Consider the following 23,173-nt stretch of genomic DNA (forward strand, 5'->3'; position numbering starts at 1 on the left):
TTCATAGCTTCTACCTTCCTGCATGAGGGTTTTTGTAACCCCTCCCAGAAGCTTAATAAGGAGAATTTACAACACAATAGGCTCTTAGCCTGTATAGGGTTGTAGACTAGGGAGCCACCTACTGTAAAAAAAAAAAGGTTAAAGGCAACCTAGCAATTGACTCAAAGAAAAAAAAATGTGGCTACAACCAATGTCTGCTTTGCTTCTGAATTGGCTTATGAGTTCGATGACCAAGTACATTGGATTTTTAGTAGGTGTTCCTCTAGGATGGTATTTTTCAGAAACTATAAACCTCTTCGAGACCCTTATATTCATCTTCCTTGGGATTGTAATTGTTGTACTTAAAATAATACACCTAACCTCTAAGAGAGAACACTCCCTTGTTCCTTCTATTACTAAACAATTTAAGGAATTACACACTTTTATTGTTCTACAAATTAATGAGCAATATAATATCACTGATCAACGTATTAGGGAACTCCACACTTTTATTGGGGAGCAAATTAGAGAACAGAATATTATAACTGATCAGAGAATTACAGAATTGCACACATTTATTGATCAGCAACAGAAAGAATTGATTACTATCACTGATCAAAGAATTCGGGACCAAAATGCTTTTATTGAACAAATTAAAAAAGAAAATACTCTTATTTATCAACAATTGGTGGAACGGGATGAAGTTAGGGAGAAAACATGGGGAGAGATAAAAACTTCCCTGGCTGAAATTAGTGAGGGAAGATGGGGAGAGATAAAAACTTCCCTGGATGAAATTAAAGAGGACAAATGGGGAGAGATAAGAACCTTCCTGCAAAACATTGATAGGGAGTTAAAAACATCCCACAATAGGAGTGATTTAACTCTCCATCCCCCATCATTATCAGATTCCCTGACCAACCCTGCCCAAAACGATTTGGCTCAAATAGAAGCCCCTTTACACCAACCAGCTCCTCCCCATCCTGACCACCCAGCCCCTCCCCCTGCCATTCTTGCCCCTCCCACCCTGGTTCCTCCTTCCATTCATGCCTCTTACCCTGCCTCCTCAGCCCCGGCCCCTCTCCCTGCCCTTCCCCCCACCCATGCTCATGCTCTAGCCCCACCCCCTGTTCCTGTCCCAGCCCTTCCCCCTGCCCTTCCCTCCACTCATGCTCTAATCTCCAACCCCCATGCTCCAACAGCCAATGATCCTAACATTGAAAATGGAGCAAGTAGCCTAGAAACAGTAACACCAGATAGTTTAGACAGAAGTTTATTTCCATTGAGGGAAGTACCCACCTTTAATAAAGAAGGAAACTTGGTGTCTGTAAGACACTATACACTTTTTAAACCTGATGATTTAAAAAAATTCAAGCACAATGTTCAATCATTTGAGGCAGAACCAATGTTGGTTATAGAAAAATTAGAAAATATATTCAGAAACTTTGACCCTTCTTGGTTGGATGTGGAGAATTTGTTAGATACATTTCTGACAAAGAGAGAAAAATAATGTCATCTCTCTAGCTAATAAGAAAAGTGGTAGAGGAGCTCATCACTGGCCAACTGTAGATCCACACTGGAACCCCAATATTACACAAGATCACACAAAACTAGTCCTGGCCAGAGAAGCATTATTAAAAGCCATGAGAGACTGCTCTGATAGCCCTGATGCATGGGAAAAATTTGAACAATCCCGACAGGAAATTGATGAGACCCCCTCCCACTTTATGGACAGACTTATTGACGTAGGAAGTACATATATGGACCTTGATTTGTCCAGAGAAAAAGACATTAAACATATACGCAGACAATTCGTTAGGAATTGTTGTTCAGCAGTAAAAGACTACTTTGAAACCAGCTGTCCCAACTGGGAGTCTATGGACATCGAAGAACTGAGGAAAGTAGCAACATATGCCTATAAGAATCGTACAAAAAAACCTGAGACACACAATAAATCAGTGTCAGACTTAGAAAAAGAAATTGAAATTTTAAAGGAACAATTGAAAAGTAAGGGAGAGACCATGGCCCCTTTGCAGGAATCCACAGATAGATCATTAACAAACCCCTTAATATGCCTCTTCTGTGGGAAGAGAGGCCATGCAATGATAGTCTGTAGGAGCAGGCTACGGGAAACAAGAAATAATAACACCTTTAGGAATAATAACTATAGGAACCACAATGCCAATCAAAATGACAGTGCTCAAAATACAGAAAATGATACTACCCCAAAAAATGCCCAACAACAATATATAAGAAATGGAGCTCGACCACGCTACACTCAGGGTGAACAACCCCAACAGCGTGGAGGGTCCCAAAAAACTGCCCAAGCATCTTTATGAAGGTGTGAAGGGGGGGGGGGTGAGGGCCTTGGAATCAAAGAATGAGACCTTTGATTTTCCAGACCCTGATATTTTAATGCCAATAATCCCTATATATTCCCCCCCAAACAGTAAGGAACCTCATGTCACTTTAAAGGTAGGAAATTCATACTATGACTGTCTTTTAGACACTGGAGCATCTAGGTCAGTTCTAGTAAGCAAACCAGATGAGAAATGTGATTCTATTGGCTCTTTAAATGTAGGTGTTTCAGGAAAACCGTTAAAGGTCCCAAAACTTTCTCCTCGCATGGTACGTGTGGGACCCCTAACTGTTGAGCACTCTTTTCTTTTAATGCCTGGATCTCCCACAAATTTGCTGGGGAGAGATTTACTATGCAAATTACAAGCCACAATAATGTGCGCCCCAGATGGCTCCCTTTCTTTAGAAGTGCCCGAGGAAACCTTAAATTTACTCCCTGTATTTCTCTCAGAGAGCCAGGAGGCAAAGGAGCCTCCCACCTTTGAAATACCTACAGATATACCAGAGTCTCTTTGGGCCACATCTTCTACTGATGTAGGCTTACTTAAATCAGCTACTCCTGTGCAAATAAAAACTAAATCCAGCCCACCTCCTTGCATTCCTCAGTATCCTCTTTCCAAGGAGGCAATGGAGGGCATTACCCCAATAATAAATTCTTTAATTGACCAAAGAATAATTTCCCCTTGTAAATCTGAATACAACACGCCCATCCTCCCCGTTAAAAAACCAAAAAGGGGACCCGATGGCAAACACCTCTATAGATTCGTACAGGATTTGAGGGCTGTGAACAATCACGTTATAAAGAGACACTCCATAGTTCCCAATATCAATACTATTATTTCTTCTATTCCTAGCACAGCTACATACTTTACAGTAGTAGACTTGTGCTCAGCCTTTTTTTCTATACCCATACATGAGAACTCGAGGCATATTTTTGCTTTCACCTGGAATGGCATACAATATTCCTGGAGTTGTCTGCCCCAGGGTTATGTAGAAAGTCCGACCTTATTTGCACAAATTTTGGGACAAGATACAGATAATATAAAATTTAGAAACAGCAAATTAATAAAATATGTAGATGACCTACTCTTGGCTTCCGTGGATGCAGAAGCATGTCAGGAAGATAGTAAACACCTTCTTTTGGAATTGCACAAAAGAGGTCATAAGATCTCAAAGGATAAAGTTCAGTGGTGTCTCCCCAAAGTAGAATATTTGGGGTTCATTCTGACAGCTGGTGCCCGCTCTATTTCTCCCAAGCGAATTGAGAATATTCAAAAATTGAGTGCTCCTACCACTAAAAAACAGTTAAGAGCAATTCTGGGAGCAACAGGGTTTTGCAGACAATGGATTCCTTGCTATGGGGAAATTACTAAACCTCTTATAGCACTAACAAGGGATGCAGTCCCTGAACCCCTCAAATTAGAGCCTGAACACATGTCAGCTCTATCAGAGCTAAAAAAGGCTATCTTATCTGCCCCTGCTCTAGGCATCCCAAATTACAACAAGCCATTTACTTTGTATGTACATGAGCAAAGAGTAGCCTCAGGCGTTTTAACTCAGACTCTGGGGCCTTCTCAGCGTCCAGTTGCTTATTATTCAGCCCAGCTGGACCCAATAGCTTCAGGAGCACCACCATGCCTTAGAGGAGTGGCTGCTACTGCTTTACTAGTGACAAAAACCGTTGATCTAGTATTAGGATGCCCGTTGACAATTATGTGTCCACATGAGGTAGATTAATGAAGTCCTTTCTGCTCTTCAGCTGCCTGAAGCCCCTAGCTGTAGTTCATTGCTCAGCCCATACAGGTGGCACCGACCCTGTCTCTAGGGGAAATGACCGAGCAGATGCTGCTGCAAAGCTAGCAGCCATAGAAGGGCCTGAATTACTTCTAACATTAACAACTACTGATGACTCAAATTTATCACTTTCCTATGATGAGAAGGAAGTGGAAAAATGGAAACAGAAATTCAAAGCAAAACAGATCAATGGAGTCTGGGTGTCATCTGAAGGAAAACCCCTGCTCCCTAGAAGTTTCTATCACCAAATTTGCCAATCTGTTCATAATAATGGCCACTTTGGTACCCAGGGCATCGTGGACTCTGTTAAGAGAGTATGGATAGCCCCTGGTATAACTACCATAGCCTCTAAAGTGTGTTCATCCTGCTCTACCTGCCAGGCATATAACCAACATGCCTTTCGTGGCAAAGCCTTTGGTGGACGTCCTCTGGCTTACACACCTTTTGAGCACCTGCAGATAGATTTTATAACGATGCCAAAGGCTGGACAATATAAATTTTGTTTGGTCATAGTAGACCAACTGACCAGATGGCCGGAAGCATTTCCCACAGCCCGAGCCACAGCAGCTTTTGTTGCTAAGGTGCTTTTAAAAGAAATTATTCCTCGCTTTGGCCTACCAGCACGTATTGATTCCGATAGGGGGAGTCATTTTACTGATTCTGTTCTAAACCAGATATATTCTTGCTTGGGGATAACTCCCAAATTCCATGTCCCATATCATCCCCAGAGCTCAGGCCAAGTTGAGAGGATGAACAAAGAACTTAAAACTATGATTGGAAAATTATGCACTGAGACCCATTTAAAATGGCCTGAAATTCTCCCTTTGGCCCTATTTTATCTTAGAAGCAGGCCTAGAGGAGACTTACATATTTCACCATTTGAGATGCTTTTTGGACATCCGCCTATACAGGCTAAGCCTTTCTCCCCGGCTTATACATCGCTATTAGGGGGAGATACTACTATTGCTTCCTATATACAGGAATTACAGCACAAACTGCGTGAGCTACATGAATCCGGAGCTGCAGTACAAGCTGGACCACTAGACTTTTCACTTCACGACCTGAACCCAGGAGACAACGTGTATATAAAGAACTTCCAGCGTACAGGAGCAACCCAGCCTTCGTGGGAAGGACCATTCCAAATATTGTTAACTACTCCAACATCTATAAAGGTTGGAGAAAAGGACTCTTGGATTCACTGCTCTCATGTAAAGAGAGCATCTTCTGTTGAGACTGATTGACTGTATCCTATACATGCATTGGAGATAACTACCCATTGACAAGTGGAACTGTTTTATTCTGCTTTTGACACATTGAATTCCTAAATTTAATTTTTTTCTTTTTCCCTTTTTTCTCTTTTCCTTATTTTATTATTTTTTTTCTACATTATTTTATTTTTTCCCTTTTTCTCATTTCTATGTACTTTAGGTACATATGATCAATATTAATTTTATTCTACAATATTAGTTTAAATATATATACTTGTTGTTATTATTAATACGCACCCAAACAGCTTTAGACTATGGGAACCTGCCATTTATTGATAATTGTTGTGGGACTATGATTAATGTTTGTGTCTGATTCTAGGCATGAGATCAAACAAGGAGCACAGAAATAACCTGGATAATGCCAAAAGAGCTCACAGGTCTAAAAATCAAAGACCAATCCAGGTAGAATTAATGCATTTCTAAGCCAATACTAAGGACTTGAACCTAGTGTGAGACTCGGGGTTGCGACACTTGACAGACGTTAAGATGTAGGCCTTCCCTGTATCCACACTCTTCGTGAAAGTACCTACAGACAAGTACCTAAGGTTGGCTACCATCCTGGCTCCATCCATCCCTGAGAACGAAGGTAAAATCAGACGAGGGAATAACACTTCCCTAGATATATAAAAAAAATCTGGTCTTCTTTTTTCTCTCCTATAGTATGGCAACTTCCTGTAGCCTTGGCTGCAAATGGGGAAGTAAAATATACTGCATTCTGTCCTACAGACTTGTGGGATTAGAAATTACTTAACTTGACCCTAATACAGGGGCCTGTGGGGGAAAAAAATTTTTTTTATTCTTGCTTTCTCAAATTTTGTATACATAGATTTTTTTGATTTTGATACTGATTTTGAATTCTTCTTTAATATAAATATGCATATATAAAGGGTTTATATTTTTTCCCTTTTTCTTCTTTTGATTTTGATTTTATTTTCATATTGTTTTGTTTTTCTTTTGAATTAACACACACCCCCCCACAACTAAAACTTGAATCCTCAGCTGGACTCAGTGTTTTTTTAACACTTTCATCAGGGGGGATTGTATTTCATCAAATCCAAGATTTAAATTTTGTTCGAGAGAGAAATCTTCAGAGAAGAAGCTTGCTAACTAATTGAATCCAGAGAATGAACTGTTTGCAGAAAGATATCTAAACCTTTTCACTACAGGAAGATCCAGAATGAACCTTGGGGTGTGGTTGATTGAACATTTTTTGAATGTACACTCTTATGCCAAAGGGGACTGCCCCCTAATTGGCTTTTGTCAATGCGCCCAGCAAAACATTGGTTTGCTGTCTTTCTCTCTCCTCTATTTCCCCATATTTACAACTATTATAATTTTCCTCCTAGTGGAAAAAATTTTTGTATACACTTGCAGTTAGAAATTTTTGGGGTGCAGTATGCTTATGTTTAGTGATCAATTGGGGAGACTAGTCCCCCAATCATCATCAGGGGGGATTGTGAATTTTAAAAGTCTCCATCTTGGTCTAGCACCCAAAAATTGTGCACACCCATACTACACGGGCATGTGCTAGTCAATGACAAATCAGAAATAACTAACTGCCCACCTGGACTGTCCTAAGCCAAGCTAGAGCCAACCATTGGCATTTGTGAGACACAGGAAGTGAGGTAGGGAACAGCCTCTGGAATTCGCTCACTTCCTGTGGAGAGAGAGAGACGGGGAGTGGGTGTTAGGAGCTTGGACAGGGAGGACGCCCGCAGACAGCTTTCCTTCAGATCACTCACGAGAGTTAAGGACTGATTCTTTCCACCTTGGCCCTTTGAGCCTAAAACTCCCTCTGCCTTAGTCAGAGGTTGAGTAGCCCCTTTCCCTTTTCTCTTCTCTCCCTCTCCTTTCCCTACTCCCAGTGTGATTAAACCTCCATAAACTCCATTCTGACTTGAGTGTTTCATTTTAGGAATTTCATAAGTAAATTCCTTGGCGGCCATTGTTCAATATTACATAAATCCTGTAGCCACATTTTTAACCATTACAATATTATAACCTCTCCCAGAAGCCTAAATTTCCACCATTACAGCTGTCAGGGGAGAGACTGAGTGGGGAGCTCACCAGGGAGATGTGCAGACATTTGTGTGTGTGTGTGTGTGATATATGTGTATATAGTGAGAGAGAAAGACCAAAGACCTGTGCTAGAGGAGAGAATGACTGTCTTCATTTTAGATTTTGGAAAGAGTCCACTGAGCACATGAAAGGTTCAGTCGATGAATTATTTAAGTGAAGAAATTCTGCCTCTTGAGAACTGCACTCATTACACTGTCAGTGTCTTTCCTTTGAATTAACTCAGTGCCCAAATCCAGTTAAGAAAATGTTCTCTTTTATTACGACGAACCCTCCTTCCTTTCCTCTACCTACTTATTCTTCCTTCTGGTGATTAAATATAAAATGAATATATTCCATTAACCAAAGACTTTTATCATAAAGCAAAGACAGGATGATTATGTTAAATGATCAATGGGGAGACTAGTCTCCCAATGATCATCAGGGGGGATTGTAAACCTTAACATTTCTTAGACTTATAAATGTTGGAAATTTCACCATTGGGAAATTTCCTACTTGAAAAATTTCCTACTGATAGTCTATTGGAATGTGAACCCCCCTTTGGCATGGGAGGGTCTTTCTCCTCCCTACTTAAGATTACTTTAGGACAGAAACCTATTGCTGAACAATGGAAAGGGCTTTGACCTATGCTTAAGCATAGAACAGGAAGTTCTTTGAGTCATGATTGATTTTAGAATTGATACAACAGAGATACTTGGAATGACAGAACCAGGTCTTGGAACTTCCAATCTCCACCCTGCTCAGGGTAACAGGATTTAGGAAGGGCTGCAGCAAAAGATCAAGACTTAATTATTTGAGAATATGACCTTCAACAGACATGTGCAAAGGGGACAGACCTCTGGGCGGTCCTGGGTTAAGCTAGAGCCACCATTGGCACAGGGAAGACATGGACAGTGATTGGTAGATGTGAGAACTGAGGGGAGTGAACTTGGATGGTTTCCTTAAAGATAGCGGGGTCTGAGGACTGAGGTGGTTGGAGAGGTTTTGCTCTGAGAAGCTTGCTCTGAAGGAAGCTGGAGGTGGAGGCCCCTGAGACTGTTTCTCCATTTTGGTCATGTGAGTGATAGGGACTGATCTCTTTTTCTTCCCTCAGCTATCTAAGGGCTTGGGCCTTTTGGCCCAGCCTAAACAGAGGGGGTATTTAAGCCCTATTCCCTTCTCTCCCTTTTCTCTCTCTCTCTCTAATACCTTTCTTCCTCCTGTTTGTAATTAAACTCCATAAAAGGTTGACTGCTGACTTGAGTTTTCCTTAAGGAATTACATAGCTGAATTCCTTAGCGACCTTAAATTAACATATGTCAGTCTTTTAAGTGATTTCCTTGTCACATTTCTCTCCAGTGTGGGTTCTCTGGTGAACAAGTTGTGAAGAGTTCATAAAAGGTTTGCCACAGTAATCACATGCATAGGGTTTCTCTCCAATGATTCACACATTTCTTAACTTCTACATGATCCATTTGAATTTTGAAGGAGTTATTAAAATACAATGAAGTTTTGTGCCTATTTTACCATTTAGCCACTTATGATTATAAAGAAATGTTTTCATCTTTTGAATGCCTCTTACTAAGCTTTGTGGATTCTCTGATGTACAACAAGATGGTATCTTTTTCTGAAAGTCTTTCCACATTGATTACATTCATAGGGTTTCTCTCCAGAGTGGATTCTCTGATGTATAACAAGTTGGCTCCTCACTTTGAAAGTCTTTCGACACTGAAAACATTCATAAGGATTCTCCCCAGTGTGGATTCTCTGGTGAACAACAAGAGAGGAAGTGTTCCTAAAAGGTTTGCCACAATGATCACATTCATAGGGTTTCTCTCCAGTGTGGATTCTCTGATGAATAAGAAGAGCTGAATGGTTGCTAAAAGCTTTGCCACAATCATCACATTCATAAGGTTTCACTCCAGTGTGGATTTTCTGATGTGCATTAAGATTGGAACTCAGAATGAACCTCTTTCCACATTGTTTACATACAAAAGGTTTTTCTCCAGTGTGGATTCTCTGATGTTTACGGAGATCAGAATTGCTTCTGAAAGCCTTTCCACATTGATTACATGCATAAGGTTTCTCTCCAGTGTGGATTTTCTTATGTTCAGCAAAACTGAAGGATTGCCTGAAAGTTTTTCCACATTGATTACATTCATAAGGTTTCTCTCCAGTGTGAATTCTCTGATGCTGAGCAAGTCTGTCTGGCCTTGGGAAAGTTTTTCCACATTGATTACATCCATAAGGTTTCTCTCCAGTGTGAGTTCTCTCATGAACAACAAGATTGGAGCTCTTTCTGAACCTCTTTCCACATTGTTTACATTCATAAGGTTGCTCTCCAGTGTGGATTCTCTTATGTTGAACAAGGCCAGAATTGCATCTGAAAGTCTTTCCACATTGATTACATACAAAAGGTTTCTCTCCACTGTGGATTCTCTGATGTTGAGCAAGATTGGATGACCTTCTGAAAGCCATTCCACATTGATTACATTCATAAGATTTTTCTCCAGTGTGCATTCTCTGATGATCAGTAAGAGTGCAGCTCTGTCTGAAACTCTTTCCACACTGATGACACTTATAAGGTTTTTCTCCAGTGTGGATTCTCTGATGTGCACTAAGAATGGATTTCATCCTAAAACTTCTTCCACACTGATGGCATTCATAAGGCTTCTCTCCAGTGTGGACTCCCTGATGTGTACTAAGATTGCCCCTCTGACTGAAAGTCTTTCCACATTGTTTACATGCAAAAGGTTTCTCTCCAGTGTGGATTCTCTGATGTTTAAGGAACTCAGAATTGCATCTGAAAGCCTTTCCACATTGATTACATCCATAAAGGTTCTCTCCAGAATGGATTCTCTGATGTACAACCAAATGAGAATTCTGTGTGAAAGTCTTTCCACACTGGTTACATTCATAAGGTTGTTTTCCAGTAAGACTTCTTTCAGATACAGTAAGGGATGACTTTTCACTCAAAGTTTTACTGCATTCAGGATACTCATTACATGTCTCTCTAGTATGAATTTTCTGATGGGAAATAAGGGATGACTGTCTCCTGAAGGCTTGCCCACATTGCATACATTCATGCAGCTTTGTGCTGCTATGAAAATTTTGATGGTGTGTAAATGATAATTTTTTCTTGAAGGCTTTACCACAATCGTTATATTTATAATGTTTCTTTCCATGTTGATTTTTCTGGTGGTCAGTGAGCTCAGAATTATGACTGAAGGCCTCCTCAACTTCATTATGTGTATAAAGCATTTCTCCAGCATGACTTTTCTCATGTCTAATTAGTTCTGATTTAACATTGAAAGTCATCTCACAGTTATGACATTGATAGTTTTGTGATACTGGAGCCTTCTCAGGAGACTCAACAAACACCACTTGTTCACTAAAGGATTCCCTACATTTATTGTCCTGAGAAGAGTCATTGTCTGAGATCATTTTCTTACGCTGAATTGAGATGGAATATTGCCTGATATTCTTTCCATTTTTATCAAATTCCTGATGAACTTTTTGTGTTTTTTCTATCTTGAAATCAGTGTCACAGATTTCTCTCAGACTGAAGTCACAGCAATTATCATTCATGAATCCTGGCTGTTGTGACTCTTCTCTGAGGTTTGCATTAGGTTCTCTCATTTCAAGCCTCCTCTCTCCATCTGAAGGAAACATAGAAAAGCATAAATGAGGACAGATACACATATACCCAAATAGATGAGCTTCTCTCCACTGACAGAAAGTAAACTTGTTCATTTATTTGCCTGGCAAAGAGAAGAGGCACAGCTAATGAAGGATATATGTCTTTAAGTTTAAATTAGTGAAATGTGGCCTTATTGACTGGGGTCAACTGACCAGGGCAATAAAATCTTATTGGACACAAGGCAGATATACCATAAATTGGAAGGATGGACCTTTCTTGGTATATTTTATCCTGCACCTGGTTTATCCCTTCCTCGATGGGGCGTACCCTACTTTCACTGACCATATGTTGTTATAGACTGAGAAAGCACGTTCCTTATAACTGCTTTCTATAAGGGAAAGTATATTTTATTGATTATTACCTTTACCAATTGATCAGATTGAACAACTGGCAACTGGTCCCATCAATTCCAGTTAAATCAAAGGGAAAGAATGTAAGAAGGGTTTGATTTCATCCTCTTGTGCCAAAAATCATTGCAGATAGGAAATGCAGTCATTAAAACCCATCCCCATTAGCAGGAAAGCTATGGTACATCTGCATGGCCTATTAAAAACCAAAGACATCACTTTTCTGACAAAGATCCAGGTAGCCAAAGCTAGAGTATTTCCAGGAGTAATGTATGGCCCCGAGATTTGGACTACAACATGAATGTTGAGCATGACAGAATCAACACTTTCAAACTGTGATGCTAGAGAAGATTTCTGAGAGTCCCATGGAGAGCAAGATCCAATCAGTCAATACTTGGATCAATTAATTCAAAGAATTCCTTGGAAGGTAAAATACTAAAGTGGTAGCTTGAGTATTTTGGCCATTTAATAAGAAAGTAAGACTCATTGAGAAAAAACCCTGATATTGGGAAAGATTAGAGGAAAAGGGGATGAGGTATGGCTAGAAGGGATGAGATGGAGAGTGTCATAGAAACAATGAACAGTAACTTGGAAAGGTTTCAAGAGATAGTGGAGAATAGAAGTGGGGTCATGAAGAATTGGACAAAACCAATCAAGTGAGGGTGCAATCGATTGAACAAAAGGGGGTGAACATTAAAAATGGACACTGTTATGCCAAAGCAGAGTGTCCTTTAATTGGGTTTTTTCCAATGCATCTAGAAAAAAATTTGGTTTTGCTTTTTCTCTCTCTTCTATTTCCCTCTTACCTCTATTGTAGTTTCCTATTAGAAGGTGAAATATTGTATACACCTGTAGTTAGAAAATTGTTTACGGGTACAAAATAATTATGTTAAATGATCAATGGGGAAACTAGTCTCCCAATGATCATGAGGAGGATTGTGAAGATTAAATTTAACTCCCCTGGGATTGTGAAGATTAAATTGTAACCCCTGTCAATTTTTAGATTTAATCACCAAAAGTGTAAAAACCTACTTAAAGTTGAGTGGGGAGATCTGCCCATTTTTAGATAAAATCACCAAAAGTGGAAACATCCCACTTAATCATTAAGTGGGAGGTCTGTGACCTACATGTGCACTAGTGGGTCACAAATCAGAATGGACTGACTGCCTCCTGGGCAGTCCTAAGCAAGGTTTTAGACTATGATTTGTCCACCTAAAAAGTGGAGGAAGACACAGGAAGTGACACAAAAGGAAGGTATTACAACTTCTTGTGAGGGACAATTCTTTATTCTTGAGTGCAGGCTGGTGAATATGCTGACTGGACCAGAGAACCTGTTTCAGGAGAGGCTGTTCTTAAATCTCTTCCCTAAGATTGACACGTGGTGAGTGAAAAGGCTCACTCCTTTCTTGGAGATTTTCTGAAGAAACTAGCCTCAGGAGAGACCAGCCTCTTAAAGAGAGACCTCCCCAGGTCCTCAGCTTTGCCAAGGCCGCTAAGGGCTAAACTCCCCTGCCCAGATTGAGCCAGGGGCTGGGAGTAAATTACTTAGGGCTTAGGCTAGATATCTTACTCTAGCCTCTCTAATTTCCTACTTCATTCTTTCTATATTTTCTAAATCAATTGTAAATGAATCTTTTGGGAATGAATATAAATGCCTAGTGACCCTATTTTCAATGTAATCTAATCCAACCTATTTATATAAATAATCCATAATTCCCACTTACAATAATAATAATAATAACAATAACAGTTCATAATTAGACAACGTCTTATACGACCCCTAAACTTGACCAATATCGTCTCCCTTTCTCCTCCTGGGAATCCTAAGAAAAGGCCAATTGATTCCCAATTGATTTGTAGTCACCTCCTGTGATAACAGAATATATAAACCTGATTTCATGTCACTCACCCAGACAAGAGTTGCTTGGGCCTTCTCCATCAAGAATCCATACAGTTTCCCCTTGGTCAAAATAGGAGATCCAATCTTCTCTGAGAACTGGAAGACCTGGGCATTCAGAATAAGGATGAGAATAGAGAGATACTTGTCGTTTTGTTCTCTTTAGGGAAAGGGGGCATACAAGATCAGGACTCCTCAAGGATCTTTTCCAAGGTATTAATCATTGGGAGCTTTGGTGGAGGATGGGAACAAGGTAACTGGGAAGGCAATTTGGAATCATAAAATTCTATTTCTCCACTGCCTTCACAGCATAGGCTGACGTGCATAAATGCTATTATCTAGAAATTAAGAAACAATACATGGTGTAGTGGTGTGTAAGTTGGACATGGATTCTAAAAGCCCCTTGTAAAGACTCCTGTAAATTTCAAAACTACTCCACCCTATTCAGACCATTTTTTAGAAGATCGGATTTAGCGATTTCCTGATCAATAACAATAGAGATACTTGAAATAATAGAATCAGGTTTTGGAAAACTGCATTCTCCACCCTACTCAGGATAACAAGATTAGGAAGGGCTGCAGCAAACTCAAGATTTAATTATTTGAGAATATGGCCTTCAACAGACATGTGCAAAAAAGGACAGACCTCTGGGCAGTCCTAGGTCAAGCTAGAGTCACCATTGGCACATGTGAGATGCAGGAAGTGAGGTAGAGGACAGCCTCTGGAGTTCTCGGGACTTCCTGGGAGGAGGGCTAGAGTTCAGTTCGAGCCTGAAGCTTGAGGTGGAGGCTCCCCGCAGGCAGCTTTCCTTCAGATCGGTCACTCTGAATAAAGGACTGATTTCCTTCTCTTCCTTGGCCTTCCTAGGCTGAAACTCCCTCTGGCTCTGCCAGAAGGTTGAGTTAACCTCTTTCCTTGTCCCCTTCTTTCCTCCTCTCCCTATCCTTCTTTCTTACTCCTGTTGTAATTAAACTGCAATAAACCTCCATTCTGATTTGAGTGTTTCATTTAGGAATTATATCAGTGAATTCCTTGGCGACCTTAAATTAATATATATCAGTCTTTTAATGTGATTTCAATATCACAGTCTGACTGACCACAAAAGTCTAAGAGTTCCCTCAATAAATTTCCTGAATTTTCTTGCCTTTCACTCTACTTTCTCCTCACTCAGTCAGTCCTTTTAACAGCTAACTCGGCTTAAAGGCAGCTGCTAGAACAGGTGAGTTTAAAAAACTTATTCGCTCTTCTCTTTTCTCCTTAAGTTAAAATTGGAATCAGCAGTTTTTTTTCTTTTTCTTTCCTTTTAATCTTAAGGGGCAGCTGGGTGGCTCAGTGGATTGAGAGCTAGGCCTAGAGGCTGAAGGTCCTAGGTTCAAATCTGACCTCAGATACTTCCCAGCTGTGTGACTCTGATATTAAGATAGATAGCTAAATATAGTTAGCTGACCCCTGTTGATTAGCAGTGAGGAAACTCTGAAAAATGGAGCCCTTGGTTCGATCTCTCACAACACATGTTTTGTGAAGAATGTTAGAAAATAATTACAAAATATATTTATAAAAATGAATACTACATTCTTCGACATTTATATGGTGGTTGAAGAATTAGGGACCTTGAGGAATACAACATACCTCCAATTTTTTATATTTTATATTAATAGGTAATGTCATTTTTGTACTCCTCAGCAATGTGTTAAGAAATGCTAACATAAAAAAATTAATTGAAGCTGAAATTCAGAAAAATACTCAAAAAATTGAGGATAAAATCCAAGCTCAATTAGAAGATCTAAAATGTTTCTTACAGGATCAATTGGCAAACATCCACCCTACCAGAAACAGACCTGTTTCAGAGCCTTTGAATGAGGAAATATGTTTCCCTGAAATAGAGATGGAAAACACCTTCCCTATAGCTCAGTTAACAGATTGCTTCTCTCATGTAGTACAAATTTTAACTGAATTCAATCCCCCAAACCCTTCCCCTGCAATACCAGTTTCTCATGTTCCCTCCTCTCCTACAGAAAACCAAATTCCAGGCCAAAGGAAATCTCCTCCTCCTAGAGAAACTTTTCCTAGTCAAACTGACCCACAGGTACAAAATTCAACTAGAGGTCTGTTTCCTCTAAGAGAAGTACCTGAAATAGGATGGAATAGGGATGTGGTGACTTTAAGACACTGGATACTGTTTACTCCCCAAGAAATAAATGAATTTACACGAAATATCCCCACATATGAACAAGATCCTTTTCTAGTAACAAAAAAGATGGGTGACAAATTTTTTTGGTATAATCTGTCTTACAAGGACATTGAGAACTTGCTACAGGCTTTTTTAACTGAATGTGAGAAAAATAAAATAATTGCTCATGTCAACAAAATCCGGGGGCGAAATTCCGCACATTGGCCATCTCAGAATCCCAAATGGGACTGTAACAACCCTGAGGATTATCTACAACTATACCGTTGTAGAGAGGCCATCTTTACAGCAATGAGGTAATGTTGAGACAGTACAGATAAGTGGATGAAACTTGAAAAAATTAAGCAAAAGGAGGAAGAAACACCTTCCAGATTCATGGACAGAATAATCGAGTTTGGGGACAGATATCTGGATTGGGACCTAACTAAAGAGACTAGCTTAAGACAAGTTAGAAGGATCTTTGTCAATAACTCTTGCAAAGCAATTAAGAATTATTTTAGAACACATTGTCCCAAGATGGTCAGAGATGGACCTTGAAGAATTGCGAAAAACAGCTATACATGCTTTAAAGGGAAACAAAGAAAAGGAAGAAGAAAATAACGATGCCATGGAGGAAATGAAGAAAGAAATGAGATGTGTAAAAGATAAGATAACTAAATTAGAAAGTGGGTATGATAATGAACCAATGACACTTGCCCCTCTCCAGAAATCTAATGATCAATCCATTACCTGCGACTTTTGTGTGAAGAAGGGCCACAATATGGTACAGTGTAGAGCTTTTCTCAAGATTATAGGAAGGAATACACAGTTTAATAACAACTACAGAAGTGATAATTATGGAAATAAATATAATTATGGCAATAAAAACCTCAACTTTAGAAATGATGACTATAGAAATAGATATTGGGAAAATGATAATTCACAAATGACTTCACAACAATATATAAAAAAGGGTGATTGTCCAAAAATACTCGAGGTGCTAATGACCCTCAGGGAGGTGCCCTTCAGGGGGGCACCTTTCAGGGGGGTTCCCAAGGAACTTCTGAAACACAATGAAGGTGTCTGGGGGGGCTGGGGCACAGGAATCAGATTTGATTTTCTAGACCCGGATGTCCTACTACCCGTTGTCCGTATCCACTTCCCCTCCCATACTAATGAACCCCATGTTACTTTAAAGGTGGGTAACACCTATTATGATTGTTTATTAGACACTGGAGCTTCCTGGTCTGTATTAAAGAGAACACCTGATTTACAATGTTATTCTGTTGGCTCAGAGAATGTAATGGGAGTATCAGGAATACCCCAAAGAGTTAAAAGACTTCCCCCTTACAGGACTGTCTGTAGGACCCCTAGAGGTACAACATTCCTTCCTTTTGATGCCTGACTCCCCTTTAAATTTTCTGGGGAGGGACCTTCTATGCAAACTCAGAGAGACAATAACTTGCTTCCCAGATGGTCCCTTATCATTGGAAGTACCATAGGAATCTTTAAATTTACTCCCTGTAATTCTCTCAAAGAGTCAGGAGGAAAAAGAGCATCCCACCTTTGCAATACCTGAAGATATACCGGAGTCTCTTTGGGTGACATCTTTCGATGAGGGCTTACTTAAGTCCGCTGTTCCTGTGCAGATAAAAACTCAATCTAGCCCACCTCTTTCCATTCCTCAGTATCCCCTCTCAAAAGAGGCAATTGAGGGAATTACCCCAGTAATTAACTCATTAATTGCACAGGGAATAATAATCCCTTATAAATCTAAATACAACACGCCCATCCTGCCCATTAAAAAACCAAAAAGAGGGCCTGATGGCAAACACCTCTTTAGATTTGTGCAGGATTTGAGGGCTGTGAACAATCATGTAATAAAGAGACACTCCGTAGTTTCCAATATAAATACTATTATTTCCTCTATTCCTAGCACAGCTACATACTTTATAGTAGTAGACTTGTGCTCAGCCTTCTTTTCCATACCCATACATAAGAACTTGAGGCATATCTTTGGATATGCCTGGAGTTGTTTGCCAAAAGGATTCGTAGATAGCCCAAGCTCATTTGCGCAAATTTTGAGCCAAGATACAGATAATATAAAATTTTAAAACAGCAAATTAATCAAGTACATAGATGATCTACTCTTGGCTTCAACAGATGTGGAAACATGTCAGGAAGATAGCAAATACCTTCTTTGGGAATTGCACATAAGAGGGCATAAGATCTCGAAGGATAAGGTTCAGTGGTGCCTCCCTAAAGTAGAATATTTGGGGTTCATCCTGACTGCAGGTGCCCATTTTATTTCTCCCAAGCGAATTGAGAATATTCAAAATTTAAGCTCTCCTACAACTAAGAAACAGTTGAGAGCAATTTTGGGAACAACAGGGCTCTGTAGACAATGGATTCCTTGCTATAGGGAAATTACTAAACCCGTTATAGCACTAAGAAGGGATTCGGTCCCTGAACCCCTCAAATTAGAACCAGAACACCTGTCAGCTCTATCAGATTTAAAAAAGGCTATCCTGTCTGCCCTTGCTCTAGGAATCCCAGATTACAACAAGCCATTTCCTTTGTATGTACATGAGCAAAGACAGGTAGCTTCAGGTGTTTTAACTCAGACTTTGGGACCTTTTGGGCACCCAATTGCTTATTATTCTGCTCAACTGGACCCAATAGCATCAGGAGCACCACCATGTCTTAGAGGAATAGCTGCTACAGCCTTACTATGACAAAAACTGTTGATCTAGTATTGGGATGCCCATTAACAATTATGTGCCCACATGAGGTAGAAGCATTGTTGCTAAGACATAGAACATAGGCATTTTCTGATCATCGAATTACAAGGTATGAAATAACCTTGTTAAAACAATGAAAACATTACCTTGAAGCACTGTTCAACTCTTAACCCTGCCACCTTGCTTCCAGATTTACCAACTTCAGGAGAACCATTACATAGTTGTGAAACACTAGTGTCCATGGCAGAAAAGCCTCGAGATAATCTCTTAGACACTCCCTTAAACAACTCAGATCTGGTCTTATTTACTGATGGTTCTTCTTTTATGAGAGATGGCATACACTACACTGGAGCTGCCGTAGTCTCCGAATTTGCCACTGAGTGGTCAGCTTCACTGCCTTCTAATATTAGCACTCAAGGGGCAGAACTCATAACTCTCAAACATGCCTGTATAATTGCCAAGGGTAAAAAGGCAACAATTTATATGGATTCTAGATATGCTTTCGGCATTTGCCACTCAGTTGGGATGCTATGGCTCCAGAGAGGATTTTTAACCTCAGCTGGAAAATCCATAGCTAATGCAAAAATTATTAATGAAGTTCTTTCTGCTCTCAAACTGCCTGATGCCCTAGATGTAGTTCATTGCTCTGCCCATACAGGTGGCTCTGACCCTGTCTCTAGGGGAAATGACCAAGCAGATGCCTCTGCAAAACTAGTAGCCAAAGAAGGGCCTGTATTAATTTTAACATTAAAAACCACTGATGATTTAAATTTATCACTTTCCTATAATGAAAAGGAAGTGGAAAAATGGAAACAAAAATTTAAAGCAAAACAGATTAATAGAGTATGGGTATCATCTGAAGGGAAACCCCTGCTCCCTAGAAGTTTCTATCACCAAATTTGCCAATCTGTTCATAAAAATGATCACTTTGGAACCCAGGGCATCGTGGACTCTGTTACGAGAGTATGGATGAGACTTCCGGTCAAGATGGCGGCTTAGAGAAAGCTAAAGTTCAGATCTCCGGAAACCCTTCCTTACTGATCTCAAAGTATATGCTCCTAGGTCACCGAAATTCAAAATGAACAACAGCATAGACCCCGGGAAACCTCCTCCTGGACCTGGATCAAAAGGTATGGCCCCCCTCAAAAGCCAGAACCTGAGATCACTTGGATCTAAGGGATAAGCAGAAGGAAGGTCCCAGGACCTATTACCCCCAACCCAGAGAGCTGAGTCCGAGGCAGCAGAAGGAACCTCAGAGCCTCAGGGCTGGCTATTCTGAAGGCCTCTTCCTGAAAACAATCTGACTCAGTCGAGGGGGCACCTAACACAGACAGCAGGGAGACACAGAGAGATGGGGGTAGCCTATAACCCCCTGTCTGGATTCTTCCATCCGAGTCTCACAGAAGGTCCCTGCCTAAGGGAATACTCAGTTCAACCCAGCAAAAGTTAATCCTATCAGGAGCCCTCGGAGCTCCGGGAAGCCGCGGTCCCTCCCCCCTCAGAGTGCAGGCTCTTCTGGCTGGCTAAGGCATTGAAACAAACACCTCGCGGAAAGGGCCAAGCCAGGCTCAGAACATGGAAGTAAGGCAATAGAGAAGCATCGGGAGGGAACTGAGGAGGGCAGTAACACGGAAACACCAGCAATTCCTGGCTTCCCCGGGACGACAGAACAACAACTGCATAGAATGGACAATTTGCCTAGGGATAAAGCCTCTGAACACCAGACAGAGATAAGAAAAGCTATTCTTCCCCACTCAGATAGAGATGGCAAACAGCATAGAAGCATAAAACTCTCAAAACTACAAGAAAAACAAGAATTTTTATAGCCCAAAGGGTGATAAAAGAATGTCTACCCTTTGATCCAGTCATAGCACTGCTGGGTCTGTACCCCAAAGAGATAATGGGGAAAAAGACTTGTACAAGAATATTCATAGCTGCTCTCTTTGTGGTGGCCCAAAACTGGAAAATGAGGGGACGCCCATCAATTGGGAAATAGCTGAGCAAATTGTGGTATATGTTGGTGATGGAATACTATTGTCCAAAAAGGAATAATAAAGTGGAGGAATTCCATGGAGACTGGAATGACCTCCAGGAAGTGATGTAGAGCGAGAGGAGCAGAACCAGGAGAACATTGTACACAGAGACTAAAACACTGTCGTACAATCGAATGTAATGGACTTCTCCATTAGTGGCGGTGTAATGTCCCTGAACAATCTTCAGGGATCTAGGAGAAAAAACACTATCCATAAGCAGAGAACAAACTGTGGGAGTAGAAAAACCAAGGAAAAGCAACTGCCTGACTACAGCGGCTGAGGGGACATGACAGAGGAGAGACTCTAAACAAACACTCTAATGCAAATATTAACAACATGGCAATGGGTTTGAATCAAGAACACATGTGATACCCAGTGGAATCACGCGTCGGCTATGGGGGGTGGGGAGGGAGGAAAAGAAAATAATCTTTGTCTTTAATGAATAATGCTTGGAAATGATCAAATAAAATATTATAAAATTTAAAACAAAAAACAAAAAAAACTATAAGGTGTTGGGAAGACAATGGCATACATTAATGGAAATTAAAAAAAAAACACTTTAAAAAAAAAAAGAGAGTATGGATAGCCCCCGGTATAACTACCATATCCTCTAAAGTGTGTTCAGACTGCTCTACCTGCCAGGCATATAACCAACTCACCTTTCGCAGCAAAGCTTTTGGTGGGTGTCCTCTGGCTTACACATCTTTTGAGCACCTACAGATAGATTTCATAGCAATGCCAAAGGCCGGACATTATAAATGTTGTCTAGTCATAGTAGTTCAACTGACAAGATGGGCAAAAGCATTTCCTGCGACCCTAGCCACAGCGGCTTTTGTTGCTAAGGTGCTTTTAAAAGAAATTATTCCTCATTTTGGCCTGCCAGCACGTATTGATTCCGATAGAGGAAGTCATTTTACTGCTTCTGTCTTAAACCAAATATATCCTTGCTTGGAGATAACTCCCAAATTCCATGTTCCATATCATCCCCAGAGCTCAGGCCAAGTAGAGAGGATGAACAAAGAACTTAAAACTATGATTGGTAAATTATATATATATATATATATATATATATATATATATATATATATATATATATATATATATAAATATATATATACACATTGAGACCCATTTAAAATGGCCTGAAATTCTCCCTCTGGCCCTATTTTATCTTAGAAGCAGGCCTAGAGGAGATTTACATATCTCACCATTTGAGATGCTTTTTGGACATCCGCCTATAGAGGCTAAGCCTTTCTCTCCGGCATATACATCACTATTAGGAGGAGATACCACTATTGCTTCCTATATACAGGAATTATAGCATAAACTGCAAGAAATTCATGAATCTGGAGCTGCAGTACAAGCTGGACCACTAGACTTTTCACTTCACGACCTGAACCCAGGAGACAAGGTGTATATTAAGAATTTCCATCGTACTAGAGCAACTCAGTCTTCCTGGGAGGGACCATTGCAAATATTGTTAACTAATCCAACATCTATAAAGGTTGGAGAGAAGGACTCCTGGATTAATTGCTCACATGTAAAGAGAGCATCTTCCGTTGAGACTGATTGACTATATACTATCACATGCATTGAAGATAATAATCCATTGACAAGTGGATTTTCAAAAATACACTGAATTCCTGATTTTTTCTTCTCTTTCCCTTATTTTTTTATTATTGTTTTTCTTTTGAATATTTGAATTTTTCCCCCTTTCCTCATTTCTTGTTCAAAAGGTAAATTCAATTAAATTTGTTTCTCTCTCAGCAGTAATATAAGTTTAAATATACATACTTGCTATATTATTAAAATATACCCAAACAGCTTTAGAATGTGGGAACCTGCCATTTATTGATAAAATGTTATGGGACTATGATTAATGTTTGTGTTGTGAATCTTGAAATTTCTCAGACTTGTGAATGTTAAAAAATTCCCCATTGGGGAATTCTCCATTGGAACAATTCCCTACTGGGACCTTTCCCCATTTGGAAAGTGAGAACTCTACTTAGATCAGAAATGGGAAGACCTCTACTCCAACCGTACTTAAGACTGCTTTAGGGGAAAAAACTCCTTGCTGAACAATGAAAAATACTTACACCCATACTAAACCATGCCTATTTTTAGAATTAATTACAAAGGGGTGCTAAGTACCTATAAAGGTCAGACAATTTGTGACCTTAAAAGGAGCAAAGAGGAAAAAACTTACACAGAGATTCTAACCTACTCAGGTGTGGATTACTAAAAGGATTAATCTACTCAGGTATGAATTCAGAATGGGCTGTCCTTTGGAAAATGTTTACTGTGATTGGTAGATGGAAGAACTTAGGGGAGGTAACATATGAGAAAACCCGCTACATAAGAAAAAGGACAGACTGTTGAGAAAAATCTCTTGAGATATACAGGCTCTTGAGAGACAATCTCTAAGGAGGTCTTTCAAGGGAGGCTGACTCTGGCTGGAACTCCCTCTGGGGAGACTCTGTCCCCCTCAATCCTCGCTTGAACAGATCTTATTGTGAGTGATTAGTACTGACTGATCTTTTTTTTTTTTAGGGCCTAGGCCTGGGTTGGCCAGGGCTGCCTGGGCTAGCCTATTCTTTTCTCATTTATTCTCTCTCTCTCTCTCTCTCACTCTCTCTCTCTTCCTCTCTCTCTCTCTCTCTTCCTCTCTCTCTCTCTGTTTAATAAACCTCTAAAAAATATAATACTCCTTGCAGAGAGAAACTAATTTCTACCTGCCTCAGTCTCCAAATATTCCCTAATTTTAATCTTTACACCACTCTTATATCTACTACAATTTATATCTTCCACTATTTTACTCACTACAGTTTACAACCTCA

At 40.1% G+C, this 23,173-nt stretch overlaps 1 protein-coding gene across 1 annotated transcript in view; it reads right to left on the bottom strand.

Annotated features, from left to right (window-relative positions):
• Window positions 1–7,706: 7,706 nt before the first annotated feature.
• LOC100616896 (zinc finger protein 665-like) overlaps window positions 7,707–23,173 on the bottom strand; it is a 31,286-nt gene continuing 15,819 nt past the window's right edge. Inside the window, exons 6-7 of the mRNA XM_056825596.1 lie at window positions 13,408–13,503; window positions 7,707–11,110 (exon numbers count right to left, since the gene is read on the bottom strand). Coding sequence (XP_056681574.1) covers window positions 9,033–11,110; window positions 13,408–13,503 — 2,174 coding nt within the window. The 3' untranslated portion in view covers window positions 7,707–9,032. The remainder of the gene's footprint in view (window positions 11,111–13,407; window positions 13,504–23,173) is intronic.

The sequence above is a fragment of the Monodelphis domestica genome, chromosome 4 (assembly GCF_027887165.1).
Source record: "Monodelphis domestica isolate mMonDom1 chromosome 4, mMonDom1.pri, whole genome shotgun sequence".
In the NCBI taxonomy this organism is placed as follows: Eukaryota; Metazoa; Chordata; class Mammalia; order Didelphimorphia; family Didelphidae; genus Monodelphis; species Monodelphis domestica.